The 13,214-nt window shown below is 35.5% G+C and overlaps 1 protein-coding gene across 1 annotated transcript in view; it reads right to left on the bottom strand.

Annotated features, from left to right (window-relative positions):
• Positions 1-5,727: 5,727 nt before the first annotated feature.
• Positions 5,728-13,214, bottom strand: part of LOC131055067 (BTB/POZ domain-containing protein At2g04740) — a 52,271-nt gene continuing 44,784 nt past the window's right edge. Inside the window, exons 3-6 of the mRNA XM_057989700.2 lie at positions 6,837-7,818; positions 6,673-6,709; positions 6,413-6,546; positions 5,728-6,324 (exon numbers count right to left, since the gene is read on the bottom strand). Coding sequence (XP_057845683.2) covers positions 5,979-6,324; positions 6,413-6,546; positions 6,673-6,709; positions 6,837-7,818 — 1,499 coding nt within the window. The 3' untranslated portion in view covers positions 5,728-5,978. The remainder of the gene's footprint in view (positions 6,325-6,412; positions 6,547-6,672; positions 6,710-6,836; positions 7,819-13,214) is intronic.

A 13,214-nucleotide genomic window follows, 5' to 3' on the forward strand; every position in this document is an offset into this window, starting at 1 on the left:
TAAGAGGTGTAAAATTTGAAGTATACAATTTAATGTTCCAAGCTGTACACTTCAAAATTATTGCTATCTATCCCACAGCTGTTCTAGTTTCCACCTGCTTTTAGTTTGCTTTTAACTTTATTTGCAATGGTTCCAGTTGTCCACCTTTTGGATTATATCCATCTATGCCCTAATACTACTTAAATGACCAACAGTAATACTTGTCCTCATCAATGCCTTGATTTAACATCAACATCAACTATGCTTGTTAGTTTCGGATAGGTTGGCTCTTGGAATATACCTATTGTTGATGACAAAGCTCCCCTCCCAAAGAGAAACTTGGGCATTTCATCCAGCAACTCAGTACAGGTTTAAAATATACAGAACAAAATATCTGATAAGGCCTCAGACATTAAAATATGAACAGACGGTAATACCATGCATCCTTGTCTCAATCCTAAGTGGAAAACAATCAGAATGAGAACTGTTAACTAAATCACAAACTTGAGATATTTGTCTGGTTTTGAGTTGACAGCACACTAAGCTATGCCACTAGCACCAGGTGACTTTCATTATTCCAAGAAGAAAGTGCAATGCCACACCATGATAAGCTTTATTGACATCAAATTTTAACACCATTAGTGGTTCGTACAAGTGCTGTAATGAATCTATTTATTATCTAATATTATCCAGACAGAAACAGGAAGGATGTGACCCATCACATTTGTATTAGCATCTATATAAGGATGCCATATGATTACTATAAGTCTATAACATCAACTTGCATGTATCAAAGTATTTAGTATACTACATTTGCATTTGTATCTCTTGCTTTCTCTGTACCACCTGCATAGTGAAATAGATCTCAACAGCTGCAATACAATTATATTATGCCAATGAAAAAAGTCATTTGGTATTTTGAAATCACAAGCTTTATGAAAGGAGATAGCCAAACATTTTTGCTATTATTTTATAACTCCCGTTGCAAAGGGATGGCACTAATCAACTTGCGTCCCAACATTTGAGAGTTGAGACTAATGATAGATGATGAATTGACAAACGGAGTTGTTTAACCAGTCAGTTGTACCTTTAAATAGCTTGGAATAAAAGAGAGAACGTGCTGACAGAAAACACACTTTTTTCGTCAGTAAGTTTTCTTCTACCTTTAACTTCACCAAAGATCATTTCAACTGGTGCATGGATTCATCCAAAAAAAAACAGACTGTTAATATCAATATAAGCAGCTCATTCCCATTTGAGAATCCTTTTCATCGTCCAAAAATTTTCATATATTACAGCAATTCACTGATATAATTTTTCTCCGTCTCTCTTTCTAGTGCAAAATATTTAGTGCGAAATATTTAGAAACAAACACATCTTACCTTTAATAAGCATTTAGAAGAATTAAACTTTTATCTACCGTCTTATTCACATTTTCTGTCATATTAAGCTCATCTATTTACGAATTGTCAAATTGCATTTAGAAAAGTTTTTTTCTATCCACCTCCTCAATCTTTTCATATTAAACTTGTCTGAATGCAAACCTCCGCCTCGAGTACATAGCTGAACGCAATTACATAGTAATAAAAATTAAAAACATACTTTTATTCCACTAATTTCAATACATCAAATAAATAATGATATTTATTATCTATTTTAATTGGTGGTAGAAATTTGAATTGGTTTTTTTAATCCTCCTCACACAATTAGTTTTCATTTTTTTAAAGTATCACAAATATATAAATTTAAAAATTACAATATTGATAAAATAAACATTATTATTTGTGTATATTTGACTGATAATTAATTATACTTGTTAAGTTATATAAAAAATGATAAATGTGATTAAAATAAATAACTAGTTTGAATTTAAGGATCAATAAAAGAATTAATAATAAATATTTTGATAAAAAAATGTTTATCCTAATAGTAAGAAAAAACTACAATTACCACAAATAAACCTAAAAAAATACAATTAAATCAAATATAAGTTAAATAAATTATGGCCCCACATACATATAATATCGTAAATATATAATTTAACTATTAAATAAAAATCCATCTACACATTATTTGTAGAAATAAACAAAAATATTATAATTAAAAACACTAATTGTGATTGATCTTCATTTTACCTTCACCCTAAACCAAACCATAAGTGAACATTAATCTTAATTGAACTTTAACCCTTGTTAAACCTAATTATAGTCTAATTCTTATCAAACCCTAACCTAAATAGAAACCTAACCCGAACTCAAATTGAACACTAACCCTAACAACCCTAATTGAATTCAACCATAAGATCCTAATTTAATTCTAATCTTAACTCCAAACTCTAATAAAATTCTTACCCTAAATAACAAACCCATAACCCTAACCCTAACCCTAAACTATAAATCATCAAAGTTGGGTTAACTATTAATAACAAATACATTTGAACAATAGTTAGATTTCAATAAAAGAAATCTCTCAATACTTTGCATATAAGTATGTTAGTTATAATTTAATATACAAATAAATAAACAATAAGCAAATAATATAAATTAATTGTACATGTAAATATAATTAATATTATTATTAATATTAATGAATATATGATTAAATCAAATTAATTCATTGAAGTGATTTATTCTTATATTAAAAAATAAATATTACATAGTGCTTGTGTAATAAATAGCATGGGGACTGAAGTGATTTATTTTTTTCTCCGTTTTCGTTTTGCCTGCTTCCCAGGGGATAGGGGAAGTGTACCAGTAGTTGTTATAGCTAACTTTGTGCACCTACAAATCCTAAAACGGTACAAAGGATTCCAACATTTTTTTCTATTGTCTCTGCATGCGACTTAACTACTTATAGCTATTGTTCTGGCTTCTACGTAGTAACAACGCACACTGTGCAATCCATTATGCACACAAGGGTCAAAAAGTACACATTTCAAAGTGTCTCTCGATACCTACTTAAAAATGTCCCAATAGCTGTGTACTTAAAATCACCAATACTTATGCACAAATGACCCAATAGTTGTGCATAAATGCCCCAGCAGTCATGCACAAATGAGCTAAGTATGGAGCAAAAAAGCTAAAAATATGAGCGGCTATCGGTACATGTGAAATTCACTAATGGGATTTTAGTTATCATTTTTTGGGTTCTTTAAAGTTGGTAACAGTGGGGTTGGGTTCACAAGGAGTGCATGGTTATTGGAACATGCATGGCTACTGGTGCTCTTCCCCTAGTAATGAAGATTTAGAAGCTTGCAAACATCCCTAAAAAGAAAATTTATGGTGCTAAACTTAAAAAAGGAAAAAAAATTTAGTAAATGGAATGGGTGCCCTCTACAGAGGGGGCTATCCCAGGGATGCCCACCCCTGCAGGCGGCATCAATTGGGATTGCAGGGAGACGTTTCATCCCTGTTCCACCATTCCCAGGTTCCCCATTCTAGATACACCTCCAAAAATCCCAGGGAACTGTCCTCAAGGAAAAATAGTTGAGACATCAAACTGCACTACTAAAGTCTATGATAAATCGGTACCTCACCCCAGTAGGAATAAGGCATGGGAACAAATTCTATATATGCAGATATAGTACCCTCCTTAGCTACACCCAGAGATGTGTCAACCATAACATCGATAACTGATTGTTTTTCCCAATAAGTGGTATTTTATATTACTGTTGTAGCAATAACTACTGTCTGATCAAAGCTCGAAGTATATCCATTTAAACCCATTAGATTTCCCTTGCACCAAATTCACATGATTGCAATTCTCCTTCCATATATTGGAGCCACAGACTGGTTGTCAACCTCCCATATTCTGCATTTCACAGAGCCGATCCTTAATTTGTTAAAATATGTTCACAAGAAGCTGGGTGTGCCCTCCTGTTCATATCACCATCAAAAAATACTGTTGAGATTACTTCAATTACCGAATTACACACTTTCCCCTTTGCCTACACTTCCTAGGCCTACTTTATTTCTTTCGTTCATGCCAGGAATTTTCAAAGACTCATTGCCGAAACATCTGACACTTATGTGAATAATTAAGTTGCATATGTTCGATCAGAGGGCAAAGATGAATTGACCTACAACATGGAATGGAAAGAATCTTAAAGGAACACACTTATAGGGTAATTCAATTAAATAGATGCATCCCAACCTCCAACATTGTAAATCTCTTGGGCCATTTTCCAGAGTAGCCACAATTTTGAATTGCCTGAGCAAAGTCTTCAGGTCAATTTCAACGCTTAAGAACATCAGAAGCTTGTTAATATTTCTCAAATCTGAAACTTGTGGAGTTGTAATGCAAACAAACTGACAGAATGAATAGGGCTATATTAATTGAAGAGGAAGTTGGAATCTGGTGTTAATTTTAAAGTACAATACATCATTTCCACAGCATGAACCCTCAAGACAAAAATTCTCTAAGTCATCAACATCAACCAAAAGAACCATTCATATCAGCTCAAAATGGCAGCCATATCACATAACTCCCTTACATGCAAGTTCAATCACTTTTCTGAGGTCTAGAGGGGGGACAAGCAATAAAATTTCATGATTAGTGTTCCTACATGCAGTCTAGTAGGATTGTTGATTGAAATTATTCTAAACTAGACAGCTGATCAACATTCATATGCACTCACAGATTTCCCACTTTCTGGAACATTGCTAAGGGAAAGGAATTTGACGAGTGAACAAGAGAAGTTTTTTGCTCCTCACTCAAACCAGATTTCCATTGAGGCCTTCTAACTCTATCCTAAGGATAATATTTTCCCATGCATTAGGAATGTTAGACTTCCTCAACCTGTAGATTGAAATTATTCTAAATTAGGCATATGATCTACATTCATATGAACTCATAGGTTTCCCAATTTCTGGAACATTGCAAAGGGAAAAGAATTTGAGAAGTGAACAAGGAAGAGAAGCTTTTTGATCCTCACTCAAACCATGTTTCCATTGAGGCCTTCTAAATCTATCCTGAAGGATAACATTTTCCCATACAGAGATTGTTTATTCCAAGGCCACACCCACTGACCTGACCCTTATCAGAGCATAAGTGATAAGACCCAAGCACTGCTTCACCAGAGGTCTGCTTAATGCTCAGGTGACAATCAACACACCTTTATCCTTCTCAAACTGCCAATATCAATCACTTTATTATGAGTTGTGGCACACAGTGTTAATAAGTCTCTTTAAATGTGATTATGGCATTACTTGTAAAGGACAATTGATGTTAAGGACAAATAATTTGATGGTAATCAATTGGAGACATTTTAAAATATTAAAAAAGGATTTAATTCAATGAGAATACTCCCATTTAGCAATGAAGATTTTGTTTCTACTTTAATCCATCTCTATCAAGTTGTGAACAGGCTGCTTGGTTGTATAGCCGCACTCCATGCTTGTGCAGTTTAAGAGTAGGAGTCAACCTGGACAACAAGATTAATGGAATGCAACTCAATCTAAACTTCTTCTGACAGCAAAAATATCAATTATATGATATTGACTAAACTTCTTGTTATCTGCAGGACCTTACCTAGACCCTTAACCTCCAGCCAGCAACATGCTGTGTTTATTGTGTTCAAGTATATTTACGCATAGTGTGTGGATTGCAGTTGAGTAAATCATTAGCTTTGGCAAAGAACAGTGGTTTTCTACAAAACACATTTGAATAGAGACACGATTCAAGGAACTCCAAGCCTCTATAACTGAGTTCAAGGATGAATACCAAACAATGAAATCACACAAAAACAAGTGTCAGCACCCTGTGAGTTTCTGCAACTAATGAATTTGTATTAGATACAGCACTTGGTGACAAACACTACTCAATTTGAACCTAGCTCACAGGCACAAATTCAGTTTTTTCTCCTTTTCAGCAAATCATGAAGGAACAGAGTTACCAGTCCATGCTATGGCAATGTTTTTTACTGGATTTGGAATACCAGCTTGCCAATTTCAGGGGACCAGTATCCAACTGGAGGGCTAGAATACATATCGACACCATTATTAAGACCACTGTAGTTCTTGGGAGGCGGTGGATTGGTTTTCATTTTCTGCCACTAGAACAAGCATTTCCAATCTTTTGTCAAACTGCAAGGCACTCTCATCTCTTTTATCAAGTTCAGCTGCTTCCACCTCAAGCCATTTCTCACGCAAGTCATCAAGAATATTTTCTTGGTTGGACTTTCCTTGTTCTCCAGGTGCACTAGGAACAGTTGTCCGTAGTGCAGTATCACCAGAAGGAGGTGGAAGTGCTAGTAACATTTTACGGAACTCCCTTGTTTCAGCAAATGTCTCAAAGTTCAAAGCCATTGCATCTAGGCAATGCTCCCTAATCTTCCATACCCCATACCTGTACAAAAAATGGTTGTTCAAACATGAATAGTTAAGAAACAAATCACAACATGCTAAAGGACATGTGGTAATTAAGAACTTCATACATATCTGCAAGCATTAGCCAGTCACATAATTCTGCAGGGGATGCATGTTCCAGATGTGGTAACAACGCATCTGCAACAGCCCGTTTCAGGGGGAATAATAAATATCTGGATGCAGCATCAAACATCTCTTCTGCCTACAGGCACAGGTATTTATAATATCATCAAGTAAGAATGTGCAAGGAACTTAATCCATTCTATCAACCAAGACATTTACAGTTAGATAGAAGCACATAATTGACAACACCAGAAAGATGACTTACTTGTTCTGAGTCAATATCAACCACTTTGTCTGTGTACCTGGTTATTCAACTTGCACTTAAGAATGCTGGCATAAAATTAGCTTAATTGTGGAACAGTAAGCAAATATAAATTTTTTAGTAGCTAAATGTTTCAGAAGGTCACATGCAAAACAAGAAAAACTCACATGTACTCCAGTATCTTTTCAAATGCTTCAGCACTCAGATCATGCTCCTCAAGTAGCATAAGATCCCCATTCTGCAATCCATCCTTTCCTTCAAGAAAACCAGTAGTTCTTGACAACCTGGCCTTGAAGTAGTCTGACCTCGAAGCCAAAATCACTTGATGGCTCCGGAATTTTTTCCCTTCAACAATGAAACAGACATCAGCATGATCAATCAAAGACATTTCATCAGTATCAAGCTTGCAATGCATTTCAGACTCTTGACAGCACTTTTCTGCCTGATTACTGTTTGAAATTTCACATTTATCTTGAAACTGAATGCCCATTTCCATCTTCTGGCCACATGCAGTTACATCTTGTCCAAAAAACTCCTTTAAGTCCCCGTTTTCACTGGAAACTTCAATGTTTGCACTTGTATTTTTCACAGTCTTGGATATATTCGAACTATCAAAGGTGTCCGAAAAATCAATAAGGCCAGTGCTTTGTCCTATATTTTCTGTTTTCATCTCTCTTTGAGACTTCTCAAGCGACAAATGTAAAAGCCGGTGCATGGCAGCAGGAAGCCTTTCTTGTTCTGGGAGAGAGGATCCCTGTAAAATAAATCTCTTTTGAGAATCATCGGCATCTCTCAACAATTTATAGTTCGCATATTTTTGATGCTTAAGTTCATTCCCAACAGCAGTTTTCAGTCCCTCACATTTGCACACCTTACATATTCTAACCAAATCTTCCATGTCATCCACAGCTATATCAAGTCTGTCCGAATAGAAGAAATGAATTAGGCTATAAAGCGCAGGAAAAGACAATTTCTGCTTAGAAAACCTAATTTCTTTGCGGTACTTCCAGTCTGTCTGGAATTTCTTCTTGAAAAATGGTGAGCGTGCTACTAAAATAGCTCTATGTGCTTCAATTGGCCTTCCTTGAACATAGAATGTAATGTCTGGTGCAAAACCATTGCCAAAATGCTCACTCGAAGATCCATCTCCTGCCAAGTTATCAAGAACAGATGAATTTTAGTGTATATTAGCCAATGATAACTAATTTGCCTATTTTCTCATAAGTACTTAACTTCTTCATCAAAGTTATACTTCTTCATCAAAGTTATATCAATAGAAGTATATTGCAACATGTGCATAGAAAACAATTCATTAAAAAAAATCCCTTTTCCAATAACAGCTAATACAGTTTAAAAAATTAGGAGCTTGACATGCTTTGAATTGCTGATTTCTGTGAAATGTAAAATACAGCAGGTTATATTTATTAAATAGTTTAATTTCAAATGATATAGAAAGGCCTCAACTTCTAGAAATTGCATTTACATGTTACGATTTACCAAATTACCATGAAATAAGCCTGACGGTTTTATGGGCTAATACTTGTGAGACCTCATATAAAAATTAGGCCTTGAGTATCTCTGTAAGAGTTCATAGTTTACAGGCAAATGTGGCTGCATCTGCAGAAAAATGTTGAGTTGTTACATTTAACAAGAATCCTGAATTTACATGGCCTAAAGTTGCCTATCTATACCATTGTGTGTCTGTTTCTGGATTTCACATAAATTAAAAAGAGATTAAGATAGTTATAACTAAGAAATTTTCAGCAAGAGAATATGTCATTGATTCATATAGTTCTCTAAAATCTTTTTGAATGAAATGAACTTACAGTTCAAAAGAAATGGGTGAATCAACTCAACAAATTAAATGTAAGATTTATGACATGTTGAATAAATCAAAGGAACAAAACAGATCGAAAGAAAATCATGAAATAAAACAAGATTTTCTCAAAGCCTATCTAGAGAAAACCAGAAAATAAAGCAAACTCATCCTCGTTATTATCTAAAATATATAGCTAATAATTAAGGATAATCTTCATAATATCTATCCAAGCAAGATGACTAAAACCTAAGGTGCCATAATGTATTATTTACACCAACACTAAAGCTATCACATTGATATAATTCTTAATCAGACCGAGTTTCCAATAAAAAGACAATAAACACATGTTTGTGTAAATGCTTGTGTGGCACTTCACACATTCACCATCTTTGATGATTTCGTCATACAAAATACATAAAAATAAAATGTAACTACCACTTTTCAATAGAAGCGAAAGTGCTATGAATTTGACCTACTCTATAGATAATATGAGATTTTTGTCTTTCAATGCACATTTTCTTCAATATATCAGCATGAACGCTCATTGGCATTCCTTGCCAGTTCTTCAAATGATCCCCAAATTTGAAATTCTGAAGCTTTTCTTACATTCTTTATAGTTCATAGAATCAGATGCAACATCCATATGTGGAGGTGGACAACTTAGTCAACTTACAAAACGTGATTCTCTCGGAGTCTATCTAGAAAAAGTCAAGAAATAAAACAAGATTTTCTCAAAGCCTATCTAGTCAAAATCAGGAAACAAAGCAAACTCATTATTATCTATACTATAATGATAATAATTGGAGATAATGTACATAGATACACCTAAGAAAGATAGATATAAACCCAAGGTGCAATAATGTATTATCTACACCAATACTAAGCTATCTCATTGATATAATTTTAATCAGAGAGAGCTTTCAATTAAAAGGTAATAAACACATTTTAGTGCAAATGCTTGAGTGGCACCTCACAAAATCAACCATGTTTGACACTTTCACCATACAAAATGCACAAAACTCAGTGCAAGTACTACTTTTCAATTGTGAAAATGCTATGCACTTGGCCTGCTCTGTAGATAATTTTGATTTTTTTAATCTTTCAATGCATGTTTTCTTAAATATATCAACATGAACCCTAATTGTCATTCCTTACAAATATTTAAATGATCCCCAAAATTTGAAATTCTGAAACTTCTCTTACAAACTTAATGTAAGCCAATCATATATGATTGCTCAAATGGAGATTGTTTTATAATAATTCCAACCCTCTTCTAATGTACTGTGACTTAATTAATTATCCTATACATCTTACCAAAAAAGTTGTAAAATAATCTTTGCTGACCATTCACCCGGAATGAGTTTTAAAAAAATCTACCAAGTGAAGCAAGAATGTATAAGAAATTATAAAAATTAAAATAATTTCGGATATTGATGCAGTCAAGGTTGGTGTGCCAAGTGAATGGCAACCTTCTCCTTCAACAACATCACACAACCACATCAAATTGGGACTCAACACAATGGCTAGACAACCCACACATCTAGTTTTTTACCATACCCAATTACAACCTTTAATGAATTGAAATTCCTTGCTTTTTTATGACTTCATTACATCAAAATGCAGATTTAGTGCTGACTTTATATACCCAAGACACCCTTATTTTAAACACACTCAATAGACACCAGATTGCTGACAGAAATCAGATTTCAACATTAGAATATTCACAACATCATTTGCTGATTTTTATTACTAACTATTGGAACCTTACATCAGATATCTTTCTCTTACAAGAAGTCCTAAAACTATAGGCCCGATCCCACAAATCATTATTCAACCCCTCCACAAGATCCTAAGGAGCTCATGGCAGAGTTTCCACTTGTAAAAATACACTTTTAACCCTAAAAAGAACTACAAACTGTAATACAACCTGCAAAAGGAATTCAAGACCAAGAATCCAATGCGAAACCAAGAAACAAACTCTATGAAGCAACCACATTGAGTACTCTTTACTATCAACCTGTTGTGACCATTTCACACATCGCCCCATCGCAAATGGGGACCCCCTCTTTTTGCTCGTTTTTCGCTCGTTTTCGCTTTCGTTTTTAGGGTTTTGTTAGTCGGTTAGTCGTCTGGATTTAGGGTCAAGCCTTAGGGTTTTAATTTTTGTCTTTTCAGGCCAAAATCCAGTCGTTTTTGAGAGCTTTTGAGCTTCCTTTTCTAGGATGCAAATTTTGAATGCAATGAATTCGCCAAATTGGTCTAATTTTCAATTGGAATGTTAATGCAGAGCTTAAATTTGTCTAAGTATTGAAAGTGAAATGTGAATTTTTGTCCGATTGAATATTTTGACCAAATTTTGACTTTTTTTGATTTTGATCCTGGGCATTGGAATTGATTTGTTTTCGCCTCGTGAAGTGTTAAAATGTGAAAAATCATGTTATTTTGCCCTGTAGGAGCAAAATCGCTCTTGTCCCTCAGTGAAGGACGGGAGCTCATTTTCAAATATCTCATCATCCCTGCAGAGTCCAGACAAATTTCAAGTTGGAAGTGATGGAGAACGGCGATATCTTTCCATTGAATATAAATTGAAGATTTTCATGAGCACAGAAATGCCTCCAGGAGGAAAATCGCTCCTGTCCCTCAGTGAAGGACCGGAGCTACAAATTCAATTTCGCCTTGTCCTTGCAAGATTTTGATGACTTAATGATTTGAGGGCGTCCAAAGGAAGATGCTTTGCCAAATGAATATAATTTGAGATGCAGAAACGAAGGAGAATGACCTATATTGACCAAATCGCTCCTGTCCCTCTCCAAGGGACCAGGGCGAGGTACCTTGTAGCTCTCGTCCCTCTCCCAGGGACCAGAGCGATTTCCTTCATTATGCAAAATCCAGACAAAGGTCAAGGCAAGTTTACGTTCAAAAACAAGGAAAAACATGAGATAAATGCGTTGAATATAAATTGAAGATTTTTGGGACGTCCATAACAGTGCTAAATGCCTAGTTCGCTCCTGTCCCTCAGGAAGGGACCAGAGCGATTTTTGATATAATTGATTTTCTTGCAAAGTTACAAACAATGTCAAGGCATGAACGAATGGAGTGAAGAAAGACGAATCCGTTGAATATAAACGTGGAACCTGGCAAGGTGAGATAAAGGCTACAAAAGGAGGATCGCTCCTGTCCCTCTCCAAGAGACAAGGGCGATGCAAGGATGATGTTGCTTCCTACGCAAGTTCAAGGACGATCCAAGTCAAGGCAAGGTGGCGAGGGACATTTTAAGGCGTCTTTAGCAAGCACAAGTACTCAAGGGACGTTATAATGCTGAAATTCGCACCCTATAGCCTAGATCGCTCCTGTCCCTCAGGAAGGGACCAGGGCGATGTTGAATGCATTGGCCATTTCATGCAAAATTTACGTAAGGACAAGACTTCGCAATGTTTTAGAGGGTCCAAGGCATCATATGAAGATAATTCGCAAGGGTTTTCAACGTCCAAACATCGCCAATCAAGGTAAAAAGCTCCCATCGCTCCTATCCTTTGGACAAGGACCAAGGCGATACTATCAAAAATACTTACGTTCCTTCAAGATCAAAGCAAAGCGAAGTTAGGTAAGGTGAAGGACGACGTTTGAAGGACATCACAACGAAGATCAAAGTGTAAAGTTGCCAAGGTTAAGGAGAAAACATGGATCGCTCCTGTCCCTCTCCAAGGGACAAGGGCGATGATCCCTTTAATACGCCCAAAACTTCATGCGAGCGAATGGAACGAACGTGGAAGACACGAACAAAGGATGTTATTCGCCAACAATGAAAGATCGAAGTTAAAAGATGCAAGATGAACGTGGAAACAAGAGGATCGCTCCTGTCCTTTGGACAAGGACCAGGGCGATGTACACTCAAAAGGCACTTAAGCACACATGCAAAGCAATCAAATGTGAAGAACCTATCAAGATGATCGATTTTCAACGTGGAGATGAAGGAGTTGGACGTGAGAAATGCAAAATCAGGACAAAAATGTTGAATCGCTCCTGTCCCTCTCCAAGGGACCAGAGCGATGAGGTACGTCCCTTTGTCTGCCAATTTTGGCGCCAAGTAAACAATTTAAATTTCCTTAAATGCTAAATCGATTTAAAAAATTGAAAATCCATTTTTATTTAGCATTTAATATGGCGTTATCTTTTATTAATTATTTTTTGCCTTTATTTAAAAAATCGAAATTCTCATTTAAAAAACGCAAGGCATTGATAATTAATTAGTTAATTAATATGAAAATCGATTTGGAGCGCTCAATTAAGCAAGTCGGCCTTGTTATTTTATTGAAAATCATTTAAAAAATGATTTTATTTATCAAGTCGGCCTAGGGGATGAAAAGGTGTGAACGCTATATATAAGGGGAGTGGAAATTTTTGTTTTCACATAATCATTTTTACCTTTCTTCATGCGAATTGAGAAGAAGCGAAGGTGATGCGAAGTATATCATCAAGTTTGGAGTGCGAATTGCGTTGAAGTGTGTTCAAAGGTGGTGCGAATTCAAACCAAGGGTGGCGCTTAGTTATCAAAGGGTGGTGCGAATTTGAAGACCATACCAAATGCGAACTTGAGGATACATTAAGGCGAATTTGCTAAAGACTTGGAGGATTTGTTTGAGCGATTTGTCAAGGGCAAATTTGAAGATCCATTTAAGACAAGGCCAAAGACGATACTTGAAGATCACATCGAAATCCAAAGGTG

This window comes from Cryptomeria japonica, chromosome 5 (genome assembly GCF_030272615.1).
Source record: "Cryptomeria japonica chromosome 5, Sugi_1.0, whole genome shotgun sequence".
NCBI lineage: Eukaryota > Viridiplantae > Streptophyta > Pinopsida > Cupressales > Cupressaceae > Cryptomeria > Cryptomeria japonica.